This window comes from Leuciscus leuciscus (genome assembly GCF_965113295.1).
Source record: "Leuciscus leuciscus genome assembly, chromosome: 1".
Taxonomy (NCBI): domain Eukaryota; kingdom Metazoa; phylum Chordata; class Actinopteri; order Cypriniformes; family Leuciscidae; genus Leuciscus; species Leuciscus leuciscus.
In genome coordinates this window covers 69084409-69106932 of record NC_138725.1, presented here as the reverse complement: position 1 = coordinate 69106932, position 22524 = coordinate 69084409, and the positions used below count along the sequence as shown (strand labels likewise).

At 38.5% G+C, this 22524-nt stretch overlaps 2 protein-coding genes across 2 annotated transcripts in view; one reads left to right on the top strand and one right to left on the bottom strand.

The window, feature by feature from the left end:
• Window positions 1-2072: 2072 nt before the first annotated feature.
• LOC309511952 (uncharacterized protein) lies at window positions 2073-12738 on the bottom strand. The gene is made up of 5 exons (XM_082187331.1): window positions 12609-12738; window positions 11157-12294; window positions 5362-5442; window positions 4401-4599; window positions 2073-2985 (listed from the first exon to the last, which is right to left on the bottom strand). Exons 2-5 carry the CDS (start codon window positions 11460-11462, stop codon window positions 2894-2896), a joined length of 678 nt encoding a protein of 225 aa, XP_082043457.1. The 5' UTR covers window positions 11463-12294; window positions 12609-12738; the 3' UTR covers window positions 2073-2893.
• LOC309510877 (kelch-like protein 10) overlaps window positions 2919-22524 on the top strand; it is a 127841-nt gene continuing 108235 nt past the window's right edge. The window contains exon 1 of the mRNA XM_082185833.1: window positions 2919-3014. Within this exon, the coding sequence (XP_082041959.1) occupies window positions 3013-3014 (2 nt within the window). The 5' untranslated portion in view covers window positions 2919-3012. The remainder of the gene's footprint in view (window positions 3015-22524) is intronic.

The following is a 22524-nucleotide window of genomic DNA, read 5'->3' as shown; positions in this document are numbered from 1 at the left end:
CTAATTATTCACAGCTCCAGTACTTCGGACACAAATGATAAAAATAGCCACACTACCTGAGGCTTCTAAACTTAACCACAGCCACAATCCATTGGTCCTTAAATTTCGTTACGCAAAACAGTTAAGAAATGCAACACTGTCACAGTACGTCGGACAAAACCACACTATGTCTGGTTTCATGTTATATTCTTAAAACAACTTGGCCACAGTACGTCAGGCTTAAACAATATAAAAAAAATGAACACTGTCACAGTACGTCGGACACAACCACACTACGTCGGGTTTTTATGTTATTTTCTTAAAACAGCTTGCTTATCAGTACTTCGGGTTCAAACTATATTTATGAATTTTAAAACAATGCCACAGTACGTCGGGCAAAGCCACACTGCTTCGGGTTCTTTTGTTTTAAACTTCACAAAGTCACGGCACATCAGACTCACTAGTCTAGCCTATGCTATAACACACAATAGTTGTGAAATAATTCTGTGACCACACTGCGTCGGGTCTATTCAATTACTTTAGAATTTCCTCAGAATTATTACAACTTCACAATCGGTTTCAAGTACGTTAGAAACATACACATTTGTTTCAGTTACTTTAGAAACAACCAATCTGAAATAACTCTGCCACCACACTACTTCGGGTTTATTCAATTACTTTAGAATCTTAACAGAATTATAACAGACCAACACCAAATTTCAGTTACTTTAGAAACTTTACACTTAAGCACTTTGTTTCAATTACTTTAGAAACAACAATTCCAATACAAGTCTGCTACCACACTGCTTCGGGCTTATTCAGTTACGTTAGAATCTTAAACAAAATTGTACGGAATAGGCTTAAAACTCCTCCTGCTAATACTGAATAGAAACCAAATTCGATCTCTTCTGTCCTTAATTTTTCTTTTCTAGATTTGTTTTTAAACCGAGGAATTCCTTGACAAAAACAGCATAAATGAAAGAAAACAGCTTTTTCTTACCTTTTCCCTTTTTTGTTGGAAATCCGTCGACTGGGTCTGGCTCGCCAATGTAAGAAAAAATGAAGTGGACGTCGAAGATCTCAAAAAATGAAGTTTATTACAGCATAGTAGTGACAAGGTACACGAAGCACCTTGGGTTCACCGGCGTCAGAATGAACCCCGAACATACCCCATCCTAAACCTTTTATCCTGGGGCCGTATTCACAAAGAATTTTAAGGCTAAAAGTAGCTCCTAACTGGCGAATTTAGGAGCAACTCCTAAAAATAATGGGCGTGTCACTCGTAACTTTAGGACTCCTAATTTTTTTGACTAAGAGTAATTCACGAAGCATTTTAGCCCTAAAAGTAGCACCTAAGCCTGGGACAGCTTAAAAGAAGTCGAGAGGACTCCTAACTCACTAAGACCTATTCACAAACCGCTTTTTGTGGCATTTCACGTTGCGATGTTTTGAAATGCGTATGCGGCGGCAACAGGAGCTTCCAATCGCGAGGGAACAATTTTGCATTGGATGCAATAACGCCGCCAACAACAACCAAACCTAGGCTACTCATTGCATGTAAACTAATTGTAACGTTTCATTGTGAATCAAATTAAAATGTTCTTCTCTTTGCAAACGTAGGCAGAGGCATATAGTGACAGATTAATTCAATAATGTTGCAAAGATATTGCATCAATCCATATGTTTCATTAGGCTACTATATATTTGTTTTGCCTTACTCTTTATTCATTTAGGCTATTTATTCAGTTATTCACCATCTTCCGTCCTTCGCACTACTTGTGTAGCGCACGCATTCTCAGACCTGTCACCTGTCACTCATCATCGTAGGGGAGGTGTTTGGAATCATTCCCGCGTTACAATCATCAGCCAATCAAGGTGGTCACTTCAGTCAAGCTCGTGCATGAGTAATGACGTCATCCATAGCAACGAAGACTCTCTCTTAGTTTAGGAGTTTTCATTTTTCTTTACTAAGAGTAGGTCTGAAAGGCGTTGTGAATAACTTTTAAGAGAAAACTCCTAGCTAAAATCTTTTAGTGCGATTTAGGAGTACTCCTAGTGGTAAGATAAAATGCTTTGTGAATACGGCCCCAGGTCTTAATGTAAATGAAGTTGCTCTTCTTGCAACAGCTGTGGTCTGTATGTTAATGAAATTGAGACACCCCATGGTCCCTAGTGTCCCACAGAAGGTTCTCTGTTATTCTTTCAAATAAGAACAGCCAAAGGTTAAAGTGATAAGATTGTTTGAAGTCCCTTTAATCAAGATGGTTCTCGATTGCCCTCAGTCACTCCCAAGCTATAGGTGACACCTGTGCCTCTGTGATACTATTTTCATATTACTGAGATTGGATGTAATCGTCTCTATATGATAATTAAGCTCTTTTAAGTGAAGGAACATTTTGATATATATATATATTGGAGTTGAAGTGGTTTGGAACAGACCATAATTTCTTATAGCCGACACTATGTTGGTGTCAGGGTTACCATAGTGAATCACGGTAAGACAAAAACATGTTTTGGAGGAAGGATTGATGATGTATTGACTCATTATTTAAATGTTGTTACATAGTGTACCTCAAATATATTCTCCTATCCCAGTTAGATTGATTGCGCTGAAAAGTGTACAGTGTGTCACTGTGGCTCAATCAATACATTGCTCTGTTTGTTTGAGCATCTCAACATTGGTTGCTCAGTCACCGGCATTAGTTTAGGCTGGACTATCTATTTGACTGACACAAATGACACACTTCACCTTTTACAACAATAGAAGTCTAGGGGAAGTTCTGTTTAGATAATTACATAAACTGTACCGATGAAAACAGCCTTTAGAGGAACTTGACTATCATATAATCTGATAACCCTAAACTGTGTTTTTAAAGAGAGGGTTAGAGGAAAGGTTAGGTTGGATTATTTTCTCTCATACCTTCTCTTTATCTTCTAGAAGACTGTCCACAAGAGTCCTCAGATGATTGAGCTGCTCCGGCACATGGTCAGGAATCTGCCGCTCTCCTGCAGACGACAGACGTCACAAACAAAATGTCAGAAACATACTTACACAAGCATATTAACAAAAAGTAACTTGCCTGTGAATAAAAATTGGGACCCACTTCATATTAAGTGTATTTAACTAGTACTTACTATGCACTTATTGTGTACATTTTTACATTGACCTTGAATTTGTATAAAAATACCTGCATGTAATTACAGCTGTAGTTCATTTCTGTAATCACATCTATAATTACACTGTTAACCTTCTAGCCTGGCTCCGCCCTCCTACGTACTTCCGCTCAATTTTCCTTTTCCTTTAGTACTCCGTCTGGGTTTGTGGTATATTTGTGGGTTTTCTCCAGCCAAATTTTTACCGGTCCAATCAGCGAACAGAGGGAGTGGCTGAGAACGATGACATTAAGGTCGTGCGCTAGTTTGAGTTGTAGGGTTACGTCACGACCAAAGGTTAGCGATTGGTTATGACAGATCCAGAGTGGCTCTGGGCAGATCCAATAGTTTTAAACTTCAACAGAGTACCCACCTACAAGGAAGTTAACGCTTGTCAATGGAGAGTGGCCAGCAAGGCCGGACTTACCATTGGGCTTGACTGGGCTCAAGCCCATGGGCCCCGCCCAATAGGGGGCCCCGCCCGTTTACGTTAGATTTTTTCAATAATATGTCAGTCATTTAATTTTTCATTTAAAGTTTGTTGATTGGTCTAGCATTGTTACCTGGCCCTGCCCTGCCATGAAAAATGTAATTTAATTAGCTAAATTAAATGTCAGTCATCTTGAGGTTTGCTGATTGGTTATTGGCAGTTACGTAGTGCCTCGTTTACTGCCGAACCGTTGAAAAAACCTGTCCGCATTAGACAGTAGCCGCGTTTCCATTACCCTTCAAATTGCGCAAATTGAAATTGCGAATTGAAAATATGCACAATGGAAACACGTCAATTTCGCAAAAACTCCCGTTTATCGCAAAAAAGTTTTTACGCTCTCATGAGGAGGTTTTTCAGGCAATTCGAAAAAGGAATATTTCGCAAAACTGCAATGGAAACCGTTTTTGCGCATTTACAGTCACCTGACTTAGAAGACGCGGTGGTTTTGAGGTCCATGTATAGCTACGCAAATAATAATAATTTTATAATATTTTATTATAACATTTAATAGGCTATATTTAGAAGACGCTTTTATGCAAAAAACGTAGTGTCAGCCCAGATCCGGGCCACATCTGGTACATGTGAATTCGATGTGGGCCGGATCTGGGCCGACACTATGTTGCTGTCTGTGATAAAACTTGTTTTAACATCGGCATCTTTTCAAGCAATAAGCCTCTTTGTGTGGTCACCATAAAATATAAATGTGATTAGAATTATGAATGAATAATAGAAATAACGCAGGATGTTGTCGGTTGAGACCCTGCTGTGTATGTCGTACCCATTGCAGTGAGGAGATCCTGCAGATGATTAAGCTGGGTCCGATCAGCCTTGTTTGCTTCCAGCTGTCCCACACGGGTCTCCAGACTCTCGTGCCTGTCTCTCAGTCTGCCCACCTCCTTCAGAGCCTCTATGGTCTCCGGGTTCAAAGGGAGGACGGGTACGGTGCCTTCAGCGGCGGAGACTGTGCCCTGCAACCCCTGGGAATGCAAGAGGGAATGTCATTTACAAAAGCACAGTTCATGCCACCTGAGGCTGAGATGAATGTCTTCGTTTTGGCCTCAGTTTCTGTTTGTAGATGTTGGTTATGCATTTACATTTAGCAAATCCTTCATTCAGGTCAATGTTTGCCTCAACTGCAGCTGCCGCCTGCTCTGACAAAACAATGACTGCGATAAGAACCTGTGAGATTTAGGATGGTTGTGAAAGGTTACTGGCTTCTGCGATTTATAGATTATCAAGAATATGCTAATCAATGACTAGATTAGAAGATAACTACACATAAGCTACATAAATTCATCAACTAACCATTCAGAAATGTTGTCTACATGTTGTCACTTCTTCTTGAGTCTCTCCATCTTTGTCTGACTGCGGTTTGAACATAAAAATTTTCAGTGCGTGTCTGTGTGAGGTAATCGAAGATGCTTACACGGCGGGCTTTTGCTCACCCTCAAAAAGGGACAATTTTAATATGCTATAAAAAATATCTGTGGGGTATTTTGTGCACTCTGGGGACATCAGAGACTTATTTTACATCTTGTGAAAAGGGCATTATCGGACCCCTTTAATACTTTTATTTCAAATCGATGTGATCTGGAGATCGTGTGAGGGATGTGAAGTGACTTCTGTGTACAAGAGGCTTCATACATTGGCACACTTTTGACAGTGGACTTTCTTTGTTTATGAAATTTCATGAGGGTGAATTTGAAAAGTTATTTTTGGTTGAACTATTCCTCACTCACCGTGGTGTTGTCCAGTTCTTGCACTTGGTTGCAATACTGCTCCATTGCCACAATACAGTCAGCCAACTCATTTATGTTCAGCTGAGGATGACAACATGTTATCAAGTGCTGAATATAAATTAGCAGAAATGTGAGTGATACTGGTGTGTGTGTGTGTGTGTGTGTGTGAGAGTGTGCGTGTGCGTGTGTGTTTGTGCGTGTGTGTTCACCTGGCTGAGCTGACCATTCAACACCTCAACTTCCTGTCTCAGATCATCTCTGGACTCTTTGAGCGCCTGGACTTCCTTCAGCAGGTCTTGGATTAAGTCCATACACTGAGGAGGAAACAGTCTTTGAAGATTTACTTGGTTTCATTTCATACCTCATACTGTAACTGGGAAACCAACACACTCTTCAGAGAAAAAGCCCATAATCCCTTTTGCCTGAACTTTGAAGAGGGATCAAACTCTATAAGAGCACTGCTGAATCAGTTAAGCACATCCTCCGTGTCTCTTTCTTTGAAAAGGCAAGTAATATACTTTCTGAACTTTTGATCTTTAACCCCATAGATATCATATAAAGGCTAGATGTCTTAAGGCGGAGTCACTTCCGGCATCACCGGCGGCCATCTTGCCACAGGGAAGCTTTCTGGCGAGCTCTGTGATCAGCACGAACACAAATCCTCTTATCTCGCTGAAATCTTGACGGATTTACAAACGGTTTGGTTTCTTACAAACGTTATTAATGTGGCAATAATTCTTTCATATGGAAGTCCATTGTTGTAATTATTCATATGTATGCAGTGTCATAACTACATCTCTGACGTTTATAACAAACCAAACCGTTTGAAAATCGGTAGAAAATAGAGCAAGTTATGGTTATTTAAAAGTACATGCACCATTAAAACACAATGTTACGAGTGAGCGAGCTCCCTGTGGCAAGATGGCCGCCGTGTGCGGACGTCGACCTCCATTGGCCACCAGCGCGGACGAGACATTTAAGCTGTGTCTGAAACCGCTCACTCGTTCACTCGTTCACTCATTCACTAATCCCTACATAGTGAATGGCAGTTGAATGCACTACATCAGCAAAGAGTGAACGAAAATGAGTGAGCGAATTCGGACGCTGGCATAATTATCACGCGCCAGAGAGCTCGGACAATTTCGTCATAAACATTACCTACCCATCTTTAATATTTCCTTTTTTGGCTGTATGAATTGTATGTAACAATTGTATGTATATTTTTTTCACGTTTATTGCGTTATTTGATTTTTTTTTTAAAGATAAGAAAAACACTTGCTTGTCATATTTATTTACTTTTTACATTTATATGTGAAAATAAAAGAGAACAAAACACTACACAACACATTTGTTTATTCAAATATAGATATAACGGTATATATATAAATAAATAACCAGGCGTCGGGGGCCTGTTTCAGAAAGGAGGTTCAACCAACTCTGAGTTAAAACTTGAGTTGAGTTGACCTACTCTGAGTTAAGCGCGTGCACCACAACTATAAAAAGCCATTATCAATGGAGCACAGATATTATGAGTCACCATGGCAACAGCGCCAGACAAAAACAGGTCTGCACGTTTCTCACCTTTAACATTTTAATTAGTTATACAGTGTTGGGTGTAATTAATTACCAAGTAATCTAAATACTGCAATTTAATTAAAGGGATTACTCTTAATTCTTCTGTAATTTAAAGTAAAATCTGATGTAAATGCATTAGACTATAGAACAATTCTGTATATTTAACATACATTTTTAAAAGGTATATTTTTTATGTAACCTTCTCCCTCTACACACTTTGGTCAATTCAAGAATAATTCATGCAATTTTATATTGTTTATTTGAAAGCATTAAAAGTGCAGTTTCTTGTCTCTCCTTGTATTGTTCAAGTGGTTGAGGTTGATATGGGATTTAGTAATTAGTAATAAGTAGACATTAATCTAATTACACTGTTGAAGATGTCATTTGTAGTTAGTAATACAAGTACTTACCCAACTGTTATATTATCAGAGGTGAAAGAACAGTATGTTATTCAACCTAATTTAAATTTTCATGTAGGGGCAATCCTGCAGGCATTAAAAGAACATGGCAGCAGCTGAAAATGAAATATAAAAACATAATTCAATTAGGTAAGGCTTGAGCATATCATGGGTGTAGGCTACCTGACTTTACATTTGACATAAATAACTAAATAGCATCCAGTGTCAAGCAGTGCAGCAGCATTTTTGGCTGAGGGAATTCCTGGAGGGACTTCAGAGCCAGTCACTCCCGAAGATCCAAGGGCCTTCATAAAATGTAAGAGGTTTACATGTGTCATTTTTTATATAGGCTATTTTCCATTTATTTTACTTTGGGTTGGGTTTTTTGTTGGTCCCAACATATTCTGATGGTAATATCTGTCTTTTGGAGCCTCCTGTCCCAACAGAACCCCAGGCAGTTGTAAGTAGCCTACTCAATACACCAGAAATTATGATAAATAGTGTTATAAAGTGTACTCAACCAAATGCTCATCACATGGGGATAAAGAGTTTCTGCTGCCACAGAGAGGTAATGTTAATATTATGTGTCTACACATCACACAATCTACACATTCAGATTTTTTTCACATATTTATGTGGAGTAGCCTATAGAATCTAAGTTTATATCCAAGTATAAACAGGTGTTCTTATCCCCCCCCCCCCCCCCCCCCGGGAAATGCCACAGTTTAATTCTGTAGAATTTGTTTAGAACTACATTATGTAATTCTAATCTACTACTGTATTTTCATTTGCCAGTTAAGGAGTTATATAGACGTCATCTTATAAAAATAAAATAAAATAAAAAACAGCAGTAAAAATAGCAATATTTTATTTATTATTTTTATTAATAAAAATGTACTGAAAGAATGAATGAGGTGTTTAAACACCACTTCCTCTTTAAAAAAGGGGAGGAGACCGAAATAAACTCTGGGTTTACCGAAGAAAACCTGCTCCCGACCAGGTTAGGTTCACAGAGTAAGTTACCATGGTAACTGACTCTGAGTATAAGTTACCTCTCTTTCAGAAACAGGCTTGACTTACTCTGCTTTCTCAGGTTTAACATACCTCCCATTCTGAAACAGAAAACTCAGAGTTTCCCTCATTTCAGGGTTAACATACTCAGAGTTTTCACTTAACCTCCTTTCTGAAACAGGCCCCGGGTCTTATAAATTATTGTTTTCTATCTCGCGTGCGCCGTTGCCATGGTGACATTGTTGTTTATTTTTCATTCACGCTCTATCGCCTTATCGTGTTGGATTGTGGGAAATAGTGTCTCAGCAAGTGTACATCGGATGTACACTCGAATTCAGAGAGGATTGTGGGTAAAAGTAGTGAACGAATGTAGGGAATGATGTCGTTCACTCAGAATTCGGACACCACTACAAAATGGCCGACACCCTGAATAGTGCACTATATAGTGGATAGGGAGCGATTTCAGACACAGTTCTAGCCTTTATTATATGATATCTATGTTTAACCCCACCAGAGGTTGCCATGACGGCACACAGCCCTGGGAATCACCCTTGAATCAAACAGGATGTGGCATCACTGTCCGCCCACTTTCTGAAATGTTTGTGTAATTCCTGATGTCTAACCTGTGTTACTCTTAGTGCTGTTTGCTTCCCTGTGAGGCTCTGTTTGATGGACAAATTTATCTTGTTTGTAACTTTATTAAACTGAAGGGATGACTAGCGTACAGAGTATGGAAGCTTGATTCCACCACAGAATAAGAAATTAAAAAAGGTAATTGATTTTTAATCTCACAATTCTGACTTCTGGCACAATTGTGAGTTTATATCTCGCAATTGTGAGTTATAAAGTCAGAATTAAGATATAAACTCAATTCTAAGAAAAGAAATTCAGTCTTTTTTCCCCTCAGAATTGCACTTTTTAACTCGCAATTGCGAGTTTATATCTCACAAGAAGAAGTCAGAATTGTGAGTTATAAAGTCAGAAATGCGAGTATATCTTTTTTCCATCAGAATTGACCTTTATAATTCTCAATTGCGAGTTTACATGCAAAAAAAAAAGTCTGAAATTGCGAGATAAAAAGTCAGAATTGCGAGATATAAACTCTCAGTTGCGGGGATACTGACTTTATGTCTCACAATTCAGACTTTATTAATTGCAATTGCGAGTTTATTTCTCACAATTGTGAGGGGAAAAAAAGTCAGAATTGTGAGATAAAAAGTCGCAAAATATCTCCTGAATTGTTTTATTCCGTGGAGGAAGTGTAGATGTGTAGATGACAAACATGAATTAGATTATTATACTGACTGTCAAGACAGTTACTGACTGTTCAATCCTTCCTTGTCAATGAAAATAAAACTAGAAAAAAGAACAAGCTATTAACATGTTTTTGGACAAAGACAAAGAGTTATACAGTGTTTGTGGACACATAGCATGAAAATATGATTATGTTTTAGATGGTAATATCATGTTTTTGAGCATGTGCCTTGGCAATATATAATATTGTTATATGGGATTTTGTTTTATACGTGCTTTAAGGTAATACCCTTTTTATTTATTTATTGATCTATGTTGGTAGTGTTGGGGCATATAACAATGGAAATACTATGGCTGTCACCTTGTAGTACCTTGTAAACACTATGGTATATGAATATAGTAATTAGTCAGTTCTATTTCCATATTATGTGATGGCACACCAAATAGTACACCAACAAAACAATATTGAAAACTACCATGGTAATATTATAGCTTTTGGGAGTACCATGTAAAATACTATTTATAATTCTATTATTATGATATACAGTCATGTGAAAAAGAAAGGATACCCTACTGAATTCTATGGTTTTACGTATTTAGTATTATACATTTACAATAATGTGGGAATTTTGCTTGTTGCCTTAATGTAACATGTTTAGAAAACAATTTGAAACAAATATTTATTTAAAAGTACAAGATGTACATTTATGCAACTTTCCATTACATATACTCTACTGTTCAAAAGTTTGGGGTCGATACAATTTGTGTGTGTGTGTGTGTCTGTCTGTCTGTCTGTCTGTCTGTCTGTCTGTCAGAGACTGTCTTTTTTGAAAGTCTCTAATACTTACCATGTATTTCATAAAAATGACAGTAAAAACGCCAACGGTTATATTGTGAAATATTAGTACAATTTTAAAAACGTTTTCTATTGTAATATATGAAGAGTTCAGATGCAAAAGCCTCTAAGTGCCATCTGAAATGTTCTTCTAGAATGATCATTTTTATAAACGCTCGTATATTTAAGTTAAGTAATTTCACTTAAATGACAATTAATAGGTAATCTTCATTGCCATTTAAGTGAAATTATTGAACTTAAATATACGAGCTTGATAAAAATGATCATTCTTGAAGAAAATGTCAGATGGCACTTAGAGGCTTTTGCATCTGAACTCTTCATATATATTAAAATGTAATTTATTCCTGTGATCAAAGCTGAATTTTCAGCATCATTAGGTTACTCCAGTCTTCAGTGTCACATGATCCTTCAGAAATCATTCTTTTTATTATTAATGTTGAGAGGATTTGTGCTGCTTCATATTTCTGTTGAAATACACTCTGGGGACATCAAAGACTTCTTTTACATCTTGTGGAAACGGCATTATAACACCCCTTTAACTAATGTTAACTAATGAACCTTATTGTAAAGTGTTACCAGCAAGGGAAGTTATTAACTGTGTTCTGTGGTGATAGACCTACAGTGTAGTGGAGGTACCATGGTCCTGTAAAGCATATAACGTTACTTCTAGTTCACAGTAGTAGTTTCCTCCTGTCTCTTACCTTGTCGCTGAGCGCCGTGTCGGAGGAGCCCATGAGCTCGGAGGCGGTGGAAAGAGCCTTCAGTGCCAGCAGCTGCTCCTCCAAATCCCGCACTCTCTGCTCCAGCGCCCCATTCGGGCTCGACGCCTCCGGCAGGGAAGCTTTGCTCTGTGCTGGGCTGTCAAGGTCCTTGACCGAATCTTTCGATTCAGTTTTGACCCTCTCGGTATTCAGGTGTTCCAGGATGGCGTGTAGCAAAGTGTGCAGGGAGTTGAAATTGACCGCTCCGACCAGGGCTGGACTGGGACAAAAAACCGGCCCGGGCATTTTGGCCCAGACCGGCCCACTATATGATCATAAACACCACCCATCTTTGCACGCCCCTTAATTATATGCATACCAACTCCTATTCGTTAAAACCACTAATGCCATGTAATGAGTGAGTGTAGGAACGAGTGAGAGTTAACAGATGAAATAAGTAAAAAATTGACATTTATTAATACAGTTGAACTATACTCCACAGTGGTGAATCCTAAAATAAGCTATAAGCTGCATTGGCATAGCAATACAAGTGTTTCTTACAGGATTTTTAGTAAAACTGTGGTGGGTGGACCTCGGTTCTTCTAGGGGGGTTCGGGGGAATGCTCCCCCGTGAGAAAATGTTGTGCATTTTAATGTTAAATTCATCAATCTGGTGCACTTTGAGAGTTCAAAATTAAAAGCTCCAACCCATATTCAGTGTGCAAATTAAACAAAGAAAAATTCAAACCTCTTTTAGTTAGTGTCTATTTACATTACACCTACTAAATAATAATAGTTATAATATTAATCCAATGACAGTAATAGCCATATTTTGTAAAACAAATGCACAAAAAAATAAAGGAAACTTTCATAATTAGTTCTGTACCAATTTCTATACTTGAAAGAGATAAGCACATGATCTTTTATTTTGACGCAAACTGCATCAAGCTTTTTTTTTGGCGGAAAACATGGTTTACAAACGCCTCTCATTAAATTTCTAGTGAATTGCGTAATCGTCAACTATGCAGATGTGGAAATAATCTGTAACTGGGTTATGGATTCCTACACTCATGACATAGCCTAAGTGTTTTGAAAGTAGTTCTGCTTACCGCAGGCTCTACACTTTCTCATCTCTCTCCTCCTGATCCTCCTCACTATCATCATCTGCCACAGGAGCTGATGAAGGGCAGAAAACATATATTTTGACACATAAAGCGTCTGCTTTAAGGGCCTGGTTCTATTTTTTCACGCTATTTCTCTGCACATTCCTTGCGTTTCTTCTCCATCTCGCTGACTATTTTGACAGATACACACTGACATTGCTGCACTCTCGCTCACTCGTTTAAAGTTGTGATTGGGCCAGCCCAGTGTCAATCAAGAAAAGAACCAATGGGCCGCTGATCTACGTGTTTCATGGGCTGGTCTGTCAGAAAAAAAAAAACTAACACTGACTTTTTTTGACCAATGCATTACACCGGCACAAACCCAGCGCCGCCAATTAAGCAAAACAAAACAAAACGAATGGGCCGCCGATGTAAAAATTTTATGGGCCGTTAAAAAAAAAATATATATAATAATAATAATAAAAAAAATTATGTATGAGTATGAGATTTATCGGCCCAAAAAGCAAGTCGGCCCACCGGGAAAATGCCCGTATGCCCAATGGCCAGTCCAGCCATGGCTCCGACATCAGACGTCCCGATGGAGAGCTCCAGCAGCCTATACAGGCTGTCTGTCGACATGGTCTAAGCAAATACGATGCTGTCAAAATCGACAATCACAGATATGCTCGTTTGAATGACTTCTCTCTGAACAAGTTCGCAAGTCTAAAAGAAAACAGACTAAAGAATGTCAAAAATTCTTCATAATTTGTTGCAGAAACACAAATCTCCATAATAGCTGTTTCTGTTTCACCATATTAAGATATTTCTTATCAAGAATATAATGGAACTAAATTACATACATATACATATATATGTGTGTGTGTGTATATATATATATATATATATATATATATATATATATATATATATATATATATATATATATATATATATATATATATATATATATACACACACACACACACACATATATGGCAGTTTTTCTGTCAAATGTGGATTACACACATATACAAACATCAAATAAAATAATAAAGCAATACATTTAGCCAAAGCAAAACTTGTAAATTCATTTTATTTTTGTGTATAATAAAATTGTCAAGCATCAAGGTGTTGTAACTATCATGAGATCTTAAAGAACCAGGTGCCGTTACCATTTTTACAGAAATATACATTCAAGTAAATGACCAGATATTCATCTTTTCCCTCAACATCCTATTGATTTTCCCTCATCATTCCTCAACATTTTCCCTCAACATCCTATTGATTTTCCCTCAACATCCTATTGATTGCATTGGCTTGGACCAAATAACACATGTAGCTTCTGCTCCCATGCAAATGAGCTTGTAGCGTAAGTGCTGTGAATGTATTAAAAAAGCTCTTTCTGAACCCTTTCTCAGCACATTCATATTTACTGGTACTTATGACTTGTAGACTTAAGCTCAGCTAACCAACTGGCAAAAAGAGTTAAAACTGACTGTGGCTGTGCATTGAGTGTTTCATGTTTTGTAATTGTGGAAGATAAAAATGTAATCTATAGGCCTAGTCATAGTTCTCCTCGACAGTCTCACAGCGTAGTGAATATAAATGATGTTTCATTGCTCAGATTTGCATTAACACTTATAGAAGCTTATTGTTTCCGCAACGGAATAAAAAATAAATGGAAAAAAAAGGTAAAATTACAACTTTTTATCTCAAAGTTCTGACTTTTTTTCCCCTCGCAATTCCAAGTTTATATCTAGCAATTGTGACTTTTTCTCAGAATAGTGAGTTTATATCTATCTGGTAGAGAAGGGGACACTAGGACCTGGGGAAGAATTGTGTGAGGCAGACCTGTAAAGGTGCTAGGATTAATAATTGTCACACAATTCCCAGCCAACATTGATAATTTGGCCCCATGTGGGTTATATCCAGGCAGCATGGGTTCCTTGTGGGCATGGGCTGAACATGGACAATTGATGTGGGTCCCATGTGGGTTTCACAATGTGGGTCACGCCCATTTCATACCCACATGGGCCCCACATACAAATGTTGGCGGGCAACGTCTTGATAGACAGCGCGTGAATACTGAATTTAATTGTCTTTCACGTCTTGACTAAATAGGCTACCCTTTTCAACTTTACAAAAAGATCCATCTAGGCTATATTTAATTTATACAGTAAAGAATATGCAATGTTTTTTTCACATTTAACTCGCCCCTTACCAAGTGTATAAAACACTTTAGGCTAACTTAGGGAATGAGCAACCAGAGTTCTGGTGACATCGAGCCAGAAGTATCTGACAAACGTATGGGGAGAGACCCAGCTTGCAGCGGCACATATGTCCTGCAAAGAGACTCCCTTAAACCGAACCCAAGAGGCAGCCATACCTCTAGGGGAGTGAGCTCTGATGCCCTCAGGCGGCTGCACTCCCTTAGATTCATATTCCAAAGATATAGCTTCCACAAGCCAATGAGAAAGGAGTTGCTTGGAAATGGGGTTCCCTGAGTACGGGGGGCCCCAAGAAATGAAAAGCTGGTCGCTTTTTCTAAACGAGCTGGTCCTGTCTAAGTACACCCGCAGGGCACGAACAGGACACAAGGCATTCAACCTCTGATCCTCTGTGGAGGAGAAAGGAGCTGGGTGAAACGCGGAAAGCTCAATCACCTCACACGTGAATGCCGGGAAGCATTTTGGCATAAAGGCCGGGTTGGGCCTGAGAAAAACCTTATCTCCACTGAGAGAGAATTTAGTGCATGAGGGATGAACAGAAAGTGCATGAAGATCACTGACACACTTGGCAGAAGCCAAGGCCAGGAGAAGAGCTGTCTTGAAAGACAAATTCTTCAGGGAAATACTTCCCAGGGGCTCAAACGGCTGTTGAGACATTGCCTCAAGCACCATGGAGAGGTCCCCATAAGGGGGTGTTGCCCCACCGTAGCACTGTCGAACCCCACATGACATGCAGCGATAGCCGCTAAATAGACCTTAATAGTGGAAAAAGATCTTCCCTTATCCATAGGGTCCTGCAAAAAGCATAAAATATCAGTGATTGAGCACTGATATGATATTAACTGTCGCCCTTCACACCATTCTTCGAACACACGCCACTTACATATGGAAGTAGAATAATGTCAAATGTTTTTGAAATAAAAAGCCTGTTGAATTGCACTACTTGAAAAAAAATAGGCATTGCATTAACCATGCTTGCATTTTAATGCATTGTATTTTTAGTGCTTACATTTTTATGGGCTGAAATTCAACATGGTTGAATATTTAAGCTGTGAATATTTCAATTAAAAACATTTCAAACACCTTTTCATTATTAAAAATTCAATAATCCATATTCACCTTTCATATTTCACTTCCAAAATATTTAAACTGTTTAAAAATACAACCAATAATATTCAACAGGCAATTTTCGGTCCATTTTATTTCGCTTTGCAAATTCGCTTCCACAAATTCAGTGGTTCAAATTCGACAGTAAATTCAACATTGACATCCAGGAACTGCAGGAAAAGCAGTAGATTGCCGAGCATACTCTCCATCTGCTGTTAGTCGACCTCACCATCAGATGGTGCAAAAGCGCTTGTTGCTGACGAAGACATTCATTCATAAAATGAAAATGATTATCTGTGTCAGTATATGCGGAAAAGATGATAAACACACAAAAGCTGTGTTTATGTTTCATTCAATAACTTCATTGTTACTTTCCCTGTGTATTCTACATGTCATCAGCTTTCTCTACCATGAACAGGATTATAATCGGTTTCCCTCAATACCTCATACTCAAGGATTTCCCTTCCGTTGATAGTGATATGAAAGACCAATCTTGCACCTTATTAGGGAAGCAGGCTGTAGGCTATTATATAGGCTACAGGCAAGAAGATGGACTCACAATATGAACTTAACGCGCAAAGTTTCATGCTGAGCGTTTCGTGATATACTGGCATAAAATCAACACATACATATATATATATATATATATATATATATATATATATATATATATATATAGTATGCATACGTGTATTGCATTAGCTTAAACTGTCACAGCACTTGCATATTGTCCTCCTATTGTTAGTTTAACTGTAAATCGCTTTGGATAAAAGCGTCTGCTAAATGACTAAATGTAAAAATTGGCTTGATATTGGACATTAGCACATTTAGGGACCGTCTCTAAAGTTGCATACAACATTGGCATACACGTTTCTAACTTCAATAGCAAACTTAAATTTATTTGAATAAATATCCGAAGGGTGCGCATTATGCCTGACACTAAATGAACACTTTACAGTAGGTTTTATGACTGTAAGTCGTTCTATTCAAATGCTATCGGAGTTAGAAACGTGTATACCAAAGTCGTATACACTTTAGAGACGGTCCCTAAATGTGCGAATGTCCAACATCAAGCCATCTGTATGCCAGTCTATCACTGGGAAACGCTCAGCATTAAGCTTTGCGCGTTATTCTGAGTCCATCTGCTTGCCTGCGAGTTTGGTCTTTTACATCACTGTAGTCCATTAAGCTACGTTAAGCGTTGTATATGTCCAGCAGGGGAATCCTTAAGTATTGAGGGAAACCCTAATAGCCTGCATGCAGCACATCGCCACAATATAAAGTTAAGGCAACTAAACAACCAAGAGAAATATATATCAACCTCAAAAATGTAACATTGGATCTGTATATCCGCATCAGGGAATAACATTATAATCTCATTCACGGTAGAGAAAGATGCATGTAGGCTACACAGGAAAAGTAACCGTGAAGACACTGAATTTAACATAAAACAGCCGTCATAATAATCACAAATACACTTACATTGCTGTAAATGAGTTTTATGAACGAACGACTTGTTCTAACTGTTGCTGGTCTTCAACACGCGCTTTTGCACCATCTGCTGGTGAGGTAGACTAACAGCAGATGGAGAGTATGCTCGGCAATCTACTGCTTTTCCTGCAGTTCCTGGATGTCAATGTTGAATTTACTGTTGAATTTGAACCACTGAATTTGTGGAAGCGAATTTGCAAAGCGAAATAAAATGGACCGAAAATTGCCTGTTGAATATTATTGGTTGTATTTTTAAACAGTTTGAATATTTTGGAAGTGAAATATGAAAGGTGAATATGGATTATTGAATTTTTAATAATGAAAATGTGTTTGAAATGTTTTTAATTGAAATATTCACAGCTTAAATATTCAACCATGTTGAATTTCAGCCCATAAAAATGTAAGCACTAAAAATACAATGCATTAAAATGCAAGCATGGTTAATGCAATGCCTATTTTTTTTCAAGTAGTGCAATTCAACAGGCTTTTTATTTCAAAAACATTTGACATTATTCTACTTCCATACTTACAGTCGTAAAGGGACCATGTCGAAGAGGCTCTGGCACACTGAATGGTGGCCACAACACGTGGGGGGAGCCCCAATGTGTTTAAGTTGGCCCTCGCACGGGCCAGGCCCAAAGGGACCACCCTGTCTGTGTGCGGGTGGTAGATTTCCCCATTCGCTTGGGACAAAAGTTCGGTGCGAAGTGGGAGGGGCCACGGCTGGGCATACAGCAGAGGGATAATCTCTGAGAGCCACGGTGCCCTGGGCCACCTGGGAGCGATCAAAATCATGGTCAAGCCCCGTTCCCTCACCCTGGCCAGAGACAGCGTTATGAGGCAAAGGGGAGGAAATGCATATAGCAGCACATTGGGCCATGGATGGGCCAGTGCGTCCACGCCGAGGGGGGACCCGTCCCGTAGCAAGAACGTAGGACAATGGGTGTTTTCGCGCGAGGCGAAGAGATCTACGGTTGCCTGGCCGAACCTCCTCCACAGTAGACCCACTATCTGAGGGTGGAGGCGCCAGTCCCCATAGAGAGGGTTTCCCCTTGACAAGAGGTCTGCGCCCCTGTTCAATATGCCCAGGACATGGGTCGCCCGTAACAACAGAAAGTGCCACCTGCTCCATACTAACAGCCTGTGAGCGAGAGTATGCAGCGTGGAGGAGCGCATCCCCCTCTGGCGGTTGATATATGCTACAGCTGTCGTGTTGTCGCAGCGCACCAGCACATGATGCCCCTGCAGGCGGGGCAGAAAGTGATTCAGAGCTTTCCACACAGTGAGGAGCTCCAAATAATTTATATGGGCTGAGTGAAGTGTACTTGGCCACATTCACTGTTCTGTCCTCTTGCGTGGCTCCCCATCCTGTTAAGGACGCGTCTGACCATGACATCATCGATATCATTATTAGATTTAATAACGACCAATTATAACATGGTCTACAGTGATTCTGCAGGGTCTCCAATAAGTCTTATAGTTTATCTCAGTTGCTTTGGTGCATTTCTCTGATCACAACTGAAATCACATCATCTTGTCACTTGTGCACATCATAAAAGCAATTTCTCATTCTTTTATACAAATTGCAAATGCTTCGGTACATTCATGCAATTGATAATGTACAACTGTCTGCTGTTTCCTACATTATCAACTCTTTATGTCATGTTGATCAAAATATTGGCCTATTATACTATTTCTCTGTTGAATTGTCATACTCCTCAAAACATCTAGGTATTAGTTCCTTGCATAAGTCATTAAATGCAAAATGGTTGACTAGTTGTCACGAACTGTCAAGCATGTTTTCAATACATTTCTATTAGACTTTATTTTGTAAATGTGTCCTGAATTGATGAATTGCAGAGGTGTATTTAGAATTTCACTAATGAAGGAAGTAATGAATTGATAAATTAGGAAGCAGCAAGGCAATTCATAATCAGTTGCATGAATTTACCAAAGCATTGGCAATTTGTTCAAAAGTAGTTATGAGAATTTCAGTAATGTAAAATGAAAATTCAATTATAAAATTTACATTTGCCATTTCATACACTAGTTTTAATATGTAAATTGAATACATAATTTAACGCTTTATAAGTTGCGAAATTAAAATTAAGATACAGATACACTAATTACAGAAATTATTAGATATGTTTAACTCGTTCAAGCAAAAACTGTGGCAAAATTGTAATTTAAATGTAATTTTTTCTTAATTGCATTTACACTCACAATTAAGACACTTGCGATTGCAATTCCATTAAGTGTCCGCAATGAATGTAGCAAAATTCAATGTGCAATTTGAAAATGCATTCTGAGCCGATCACGTGCCCGGCCCGCCCTGTCAATCACTGCGTGAAGTTGGCCCCGCCCCCAACGCAAAACGTCGGCAAAGTAGTCCACATTCACCCAAAATAGACTCATATGTTTTAAAGTTTCGTGTGCTGCTTAGTTGTTTAAAATGTTTAAAATATTAGACACTGAATTATAGACGATGACGTCACCAGCCCTCGACCTGCTCCACATTCCCCCAAAAAAGGTTGATGAATTTGACCTGTCAGATTCCGTGACCATGTACATTTGTATTAATACCTTATCAATATGCTTTATAAAATGGAAAGGGACTCGCATGTCTGCCTTACATTTTATGATTATACAGCTGAATAAACAGAGATGGTCACACATCACATTCGTCACTTTATTGAACATTACAGTCAGTTATAAATAAATAAAGAGCGGTCACATTTTCCGGTAGCTATTAATACCGAATAACAATGGAGCTTTGTGTGATCTCAGAGTAATAGGCCTATGCATTTGTAAGAAAAAACTATAGGATCTCCAACATTATTGGGTATTACAGTTAATAGTAGGCTAATAAGAATAAAGATAAGCATGTATCAGACAAAGATAATATTTTATAAAAAACGAAACCATCAACACAGTCCAGCATCAGACAACAGCAGCGCAGAAGAATGTTGACATGGGTGTCGACGCTTGATAAGGCAGAACATTCTACCAGACCCAGACGGTCCAACAACATCGTACTGGTTCTATCACCTGCAGGCATGTAATAATCTTCGGAAATACTACCATTTCTCTGTCCACGCTTCACTTCATCTGCTAGTGAATGTAACGCTCGTATCAGCGCCGCCGCCGCCGTGTTTCCTTCCAACACCTCAAAATACGCACCATAGCCTAAAGGCCAATTTATACTTCTGCGTCGAGTGTACGCCGTAGTGTACGTCGTAGGCTACGCACGTAGGCGACGCCGTCGTGAGCATTTATACTTCTGCGAATGTCTGTGTTGCTCTGCAGTTACACCGCCGAAACGCTATTGGCGCGGGTGGGTTTTAATGTTCCAGTTCCACTGTGTTTACATTCCTCGCGGCTATTTTGAGTTTAGTTTTCTACGAGCAATGGCGACTGAAGGAGTCATACAGATGGCTGTATTTCCGCACTTCTTCAAGCAATCTCTCGGTCACTTGGTCTATTTCCATGGCTCTTCACTGATCTTCGGAATTTAAAAATGGCGGGCGGGCGGTGCAGAGTGCAGAAGATCATTCCGGAAATGCGTAGGAGGAAACGCGATGCTATCCAGCCGACCAATCACAGATCTTGCGGTCCGCGTCGCCGCGACGCGTAGTTACATTTTTGAGGAGGTGCGCGTCAGGGTACGGCGAAGGGTACGACGTATGGTACACGTCAATGCGTATGCTACGCCGTACCTTCTACGCGCACCCGACGCAGAAGTATAAATTGGCCTTAAGTTTACCTGTTGCCGAGCCACGCCTTCACGCAGTGATTGACAGGGTGGGGTGGGCACGTGATCGGCTCAGAATGCATTTTCAAATTGCTACATTCATTGCGGACACTTAATGGAAATGCAATCGCAAGTGTCTTAATTGTGAGTGTAAATGCAATTAAGAAAACATTACATTTAAATTACAATTTTGCCACAGTTTTTGCTTGAACGTGTTAAACATATCTAATCATTTCTGTAATACATTTTAATTTTAATTTTGCAACTTATAAAGCGTTAAAATATGTATTCAATTTACATATTAAAACTAGTGTATGAAATGGCACATGTAAATTATATAATTGAATTTTCATTTTGCACCAAACGTTGCACTAACAGTTATAGTTATGTGTGTTAACCAATTACATAATGCAATGAATAAATATTAAATAACATGTTCAATTGCTTAAATATTTTTGTTTACCCAAAGTAGTCCTGACTGAAAACATTTGAAAAAATTGTATTCAAACACACACATTTGTTTTACTTAAACTTTTACGTCACTTCACTAAACGAAAATATAGTAAAGTAAAAAGTACTTGACAAAACAATCAGTTAAAGGGCTTATGATAATATAAGAACAACTTAAACCAAGAGAGGATCAACAACAGCAAAATTTTGAAGAGGTGAAATTGAAATATTACTCTAACCACGAGGAATTAGTTACAACTTTTATGTATAATCCCAGTGGTATTCCATTCACAATTAGAAAGATAATAGAAATAAAACAGTGCACTGTACAGTATCTTGAATGCCTCCATGATCTTGCTGTTTATTATCTGTCAGATTTGCTGCACCAATGCGTACAGGTTCAGTCACTACTGTTAATAATAATGTAGCCCCTATTAATGTACTACAACCTTAAACAAAACAAAAATACAGTATTATGTAAAACAGTATTATTAGGTATTGTCAAAATTTCACCTGTAGTAAGTCAGTCTGGTCACTAGGAAAGTACTACAACCTTTGGGATATATAAAAAAACACTATAGGTGATTTACAGTTTATTTCATAAACATATGTAATAATATGCTCATTACATAAACATATTTGATAATTGTACAGTAAGGGAGGTATTGTCAAAATTTCACCTGTAGTAAGTCAGTCTGGTCACTAGGAACATGCTACAACCTTCGGATAGTAAAAAATCCCTTTGGTGAATTAATGTAATTTTATTCTAAAAATATTTTTGTACATTATGTACAGTGAGGCAGGTTTCCTAAATACAATCATTATAATGCACTTTTTATTGTTGCTAAAGTACAATCAATAGCATTAGAACACATAATGTGAGAGAGATTTGCTGGTACATCTGTACTTTGCAAAAATGTAGTTGTCTGTTTGCACACAATGGAAAAAAAAAAGAACTTTTTAGACGTTCCCTATCTTCTGTACCACACACATTGGACATTCAGTGAACATTCGCAACTTTGTATGCCATTAAAACAATATTTGCCCATTTTGATCGATTGTGGAGAGTGTTGTAGTTCACCATCTTTGTCCTAAGGATCATGTAGCTGCTTTTATTTTGCAAAAAGGTGCTTTATTGCGCTTGTTATTGAGACAGTTTTTAAGCAAAAAAGTGCGAACTATATATATATATATATATAGACTAATTAATGTCATTTTATTAATAGATTGATGTGCCA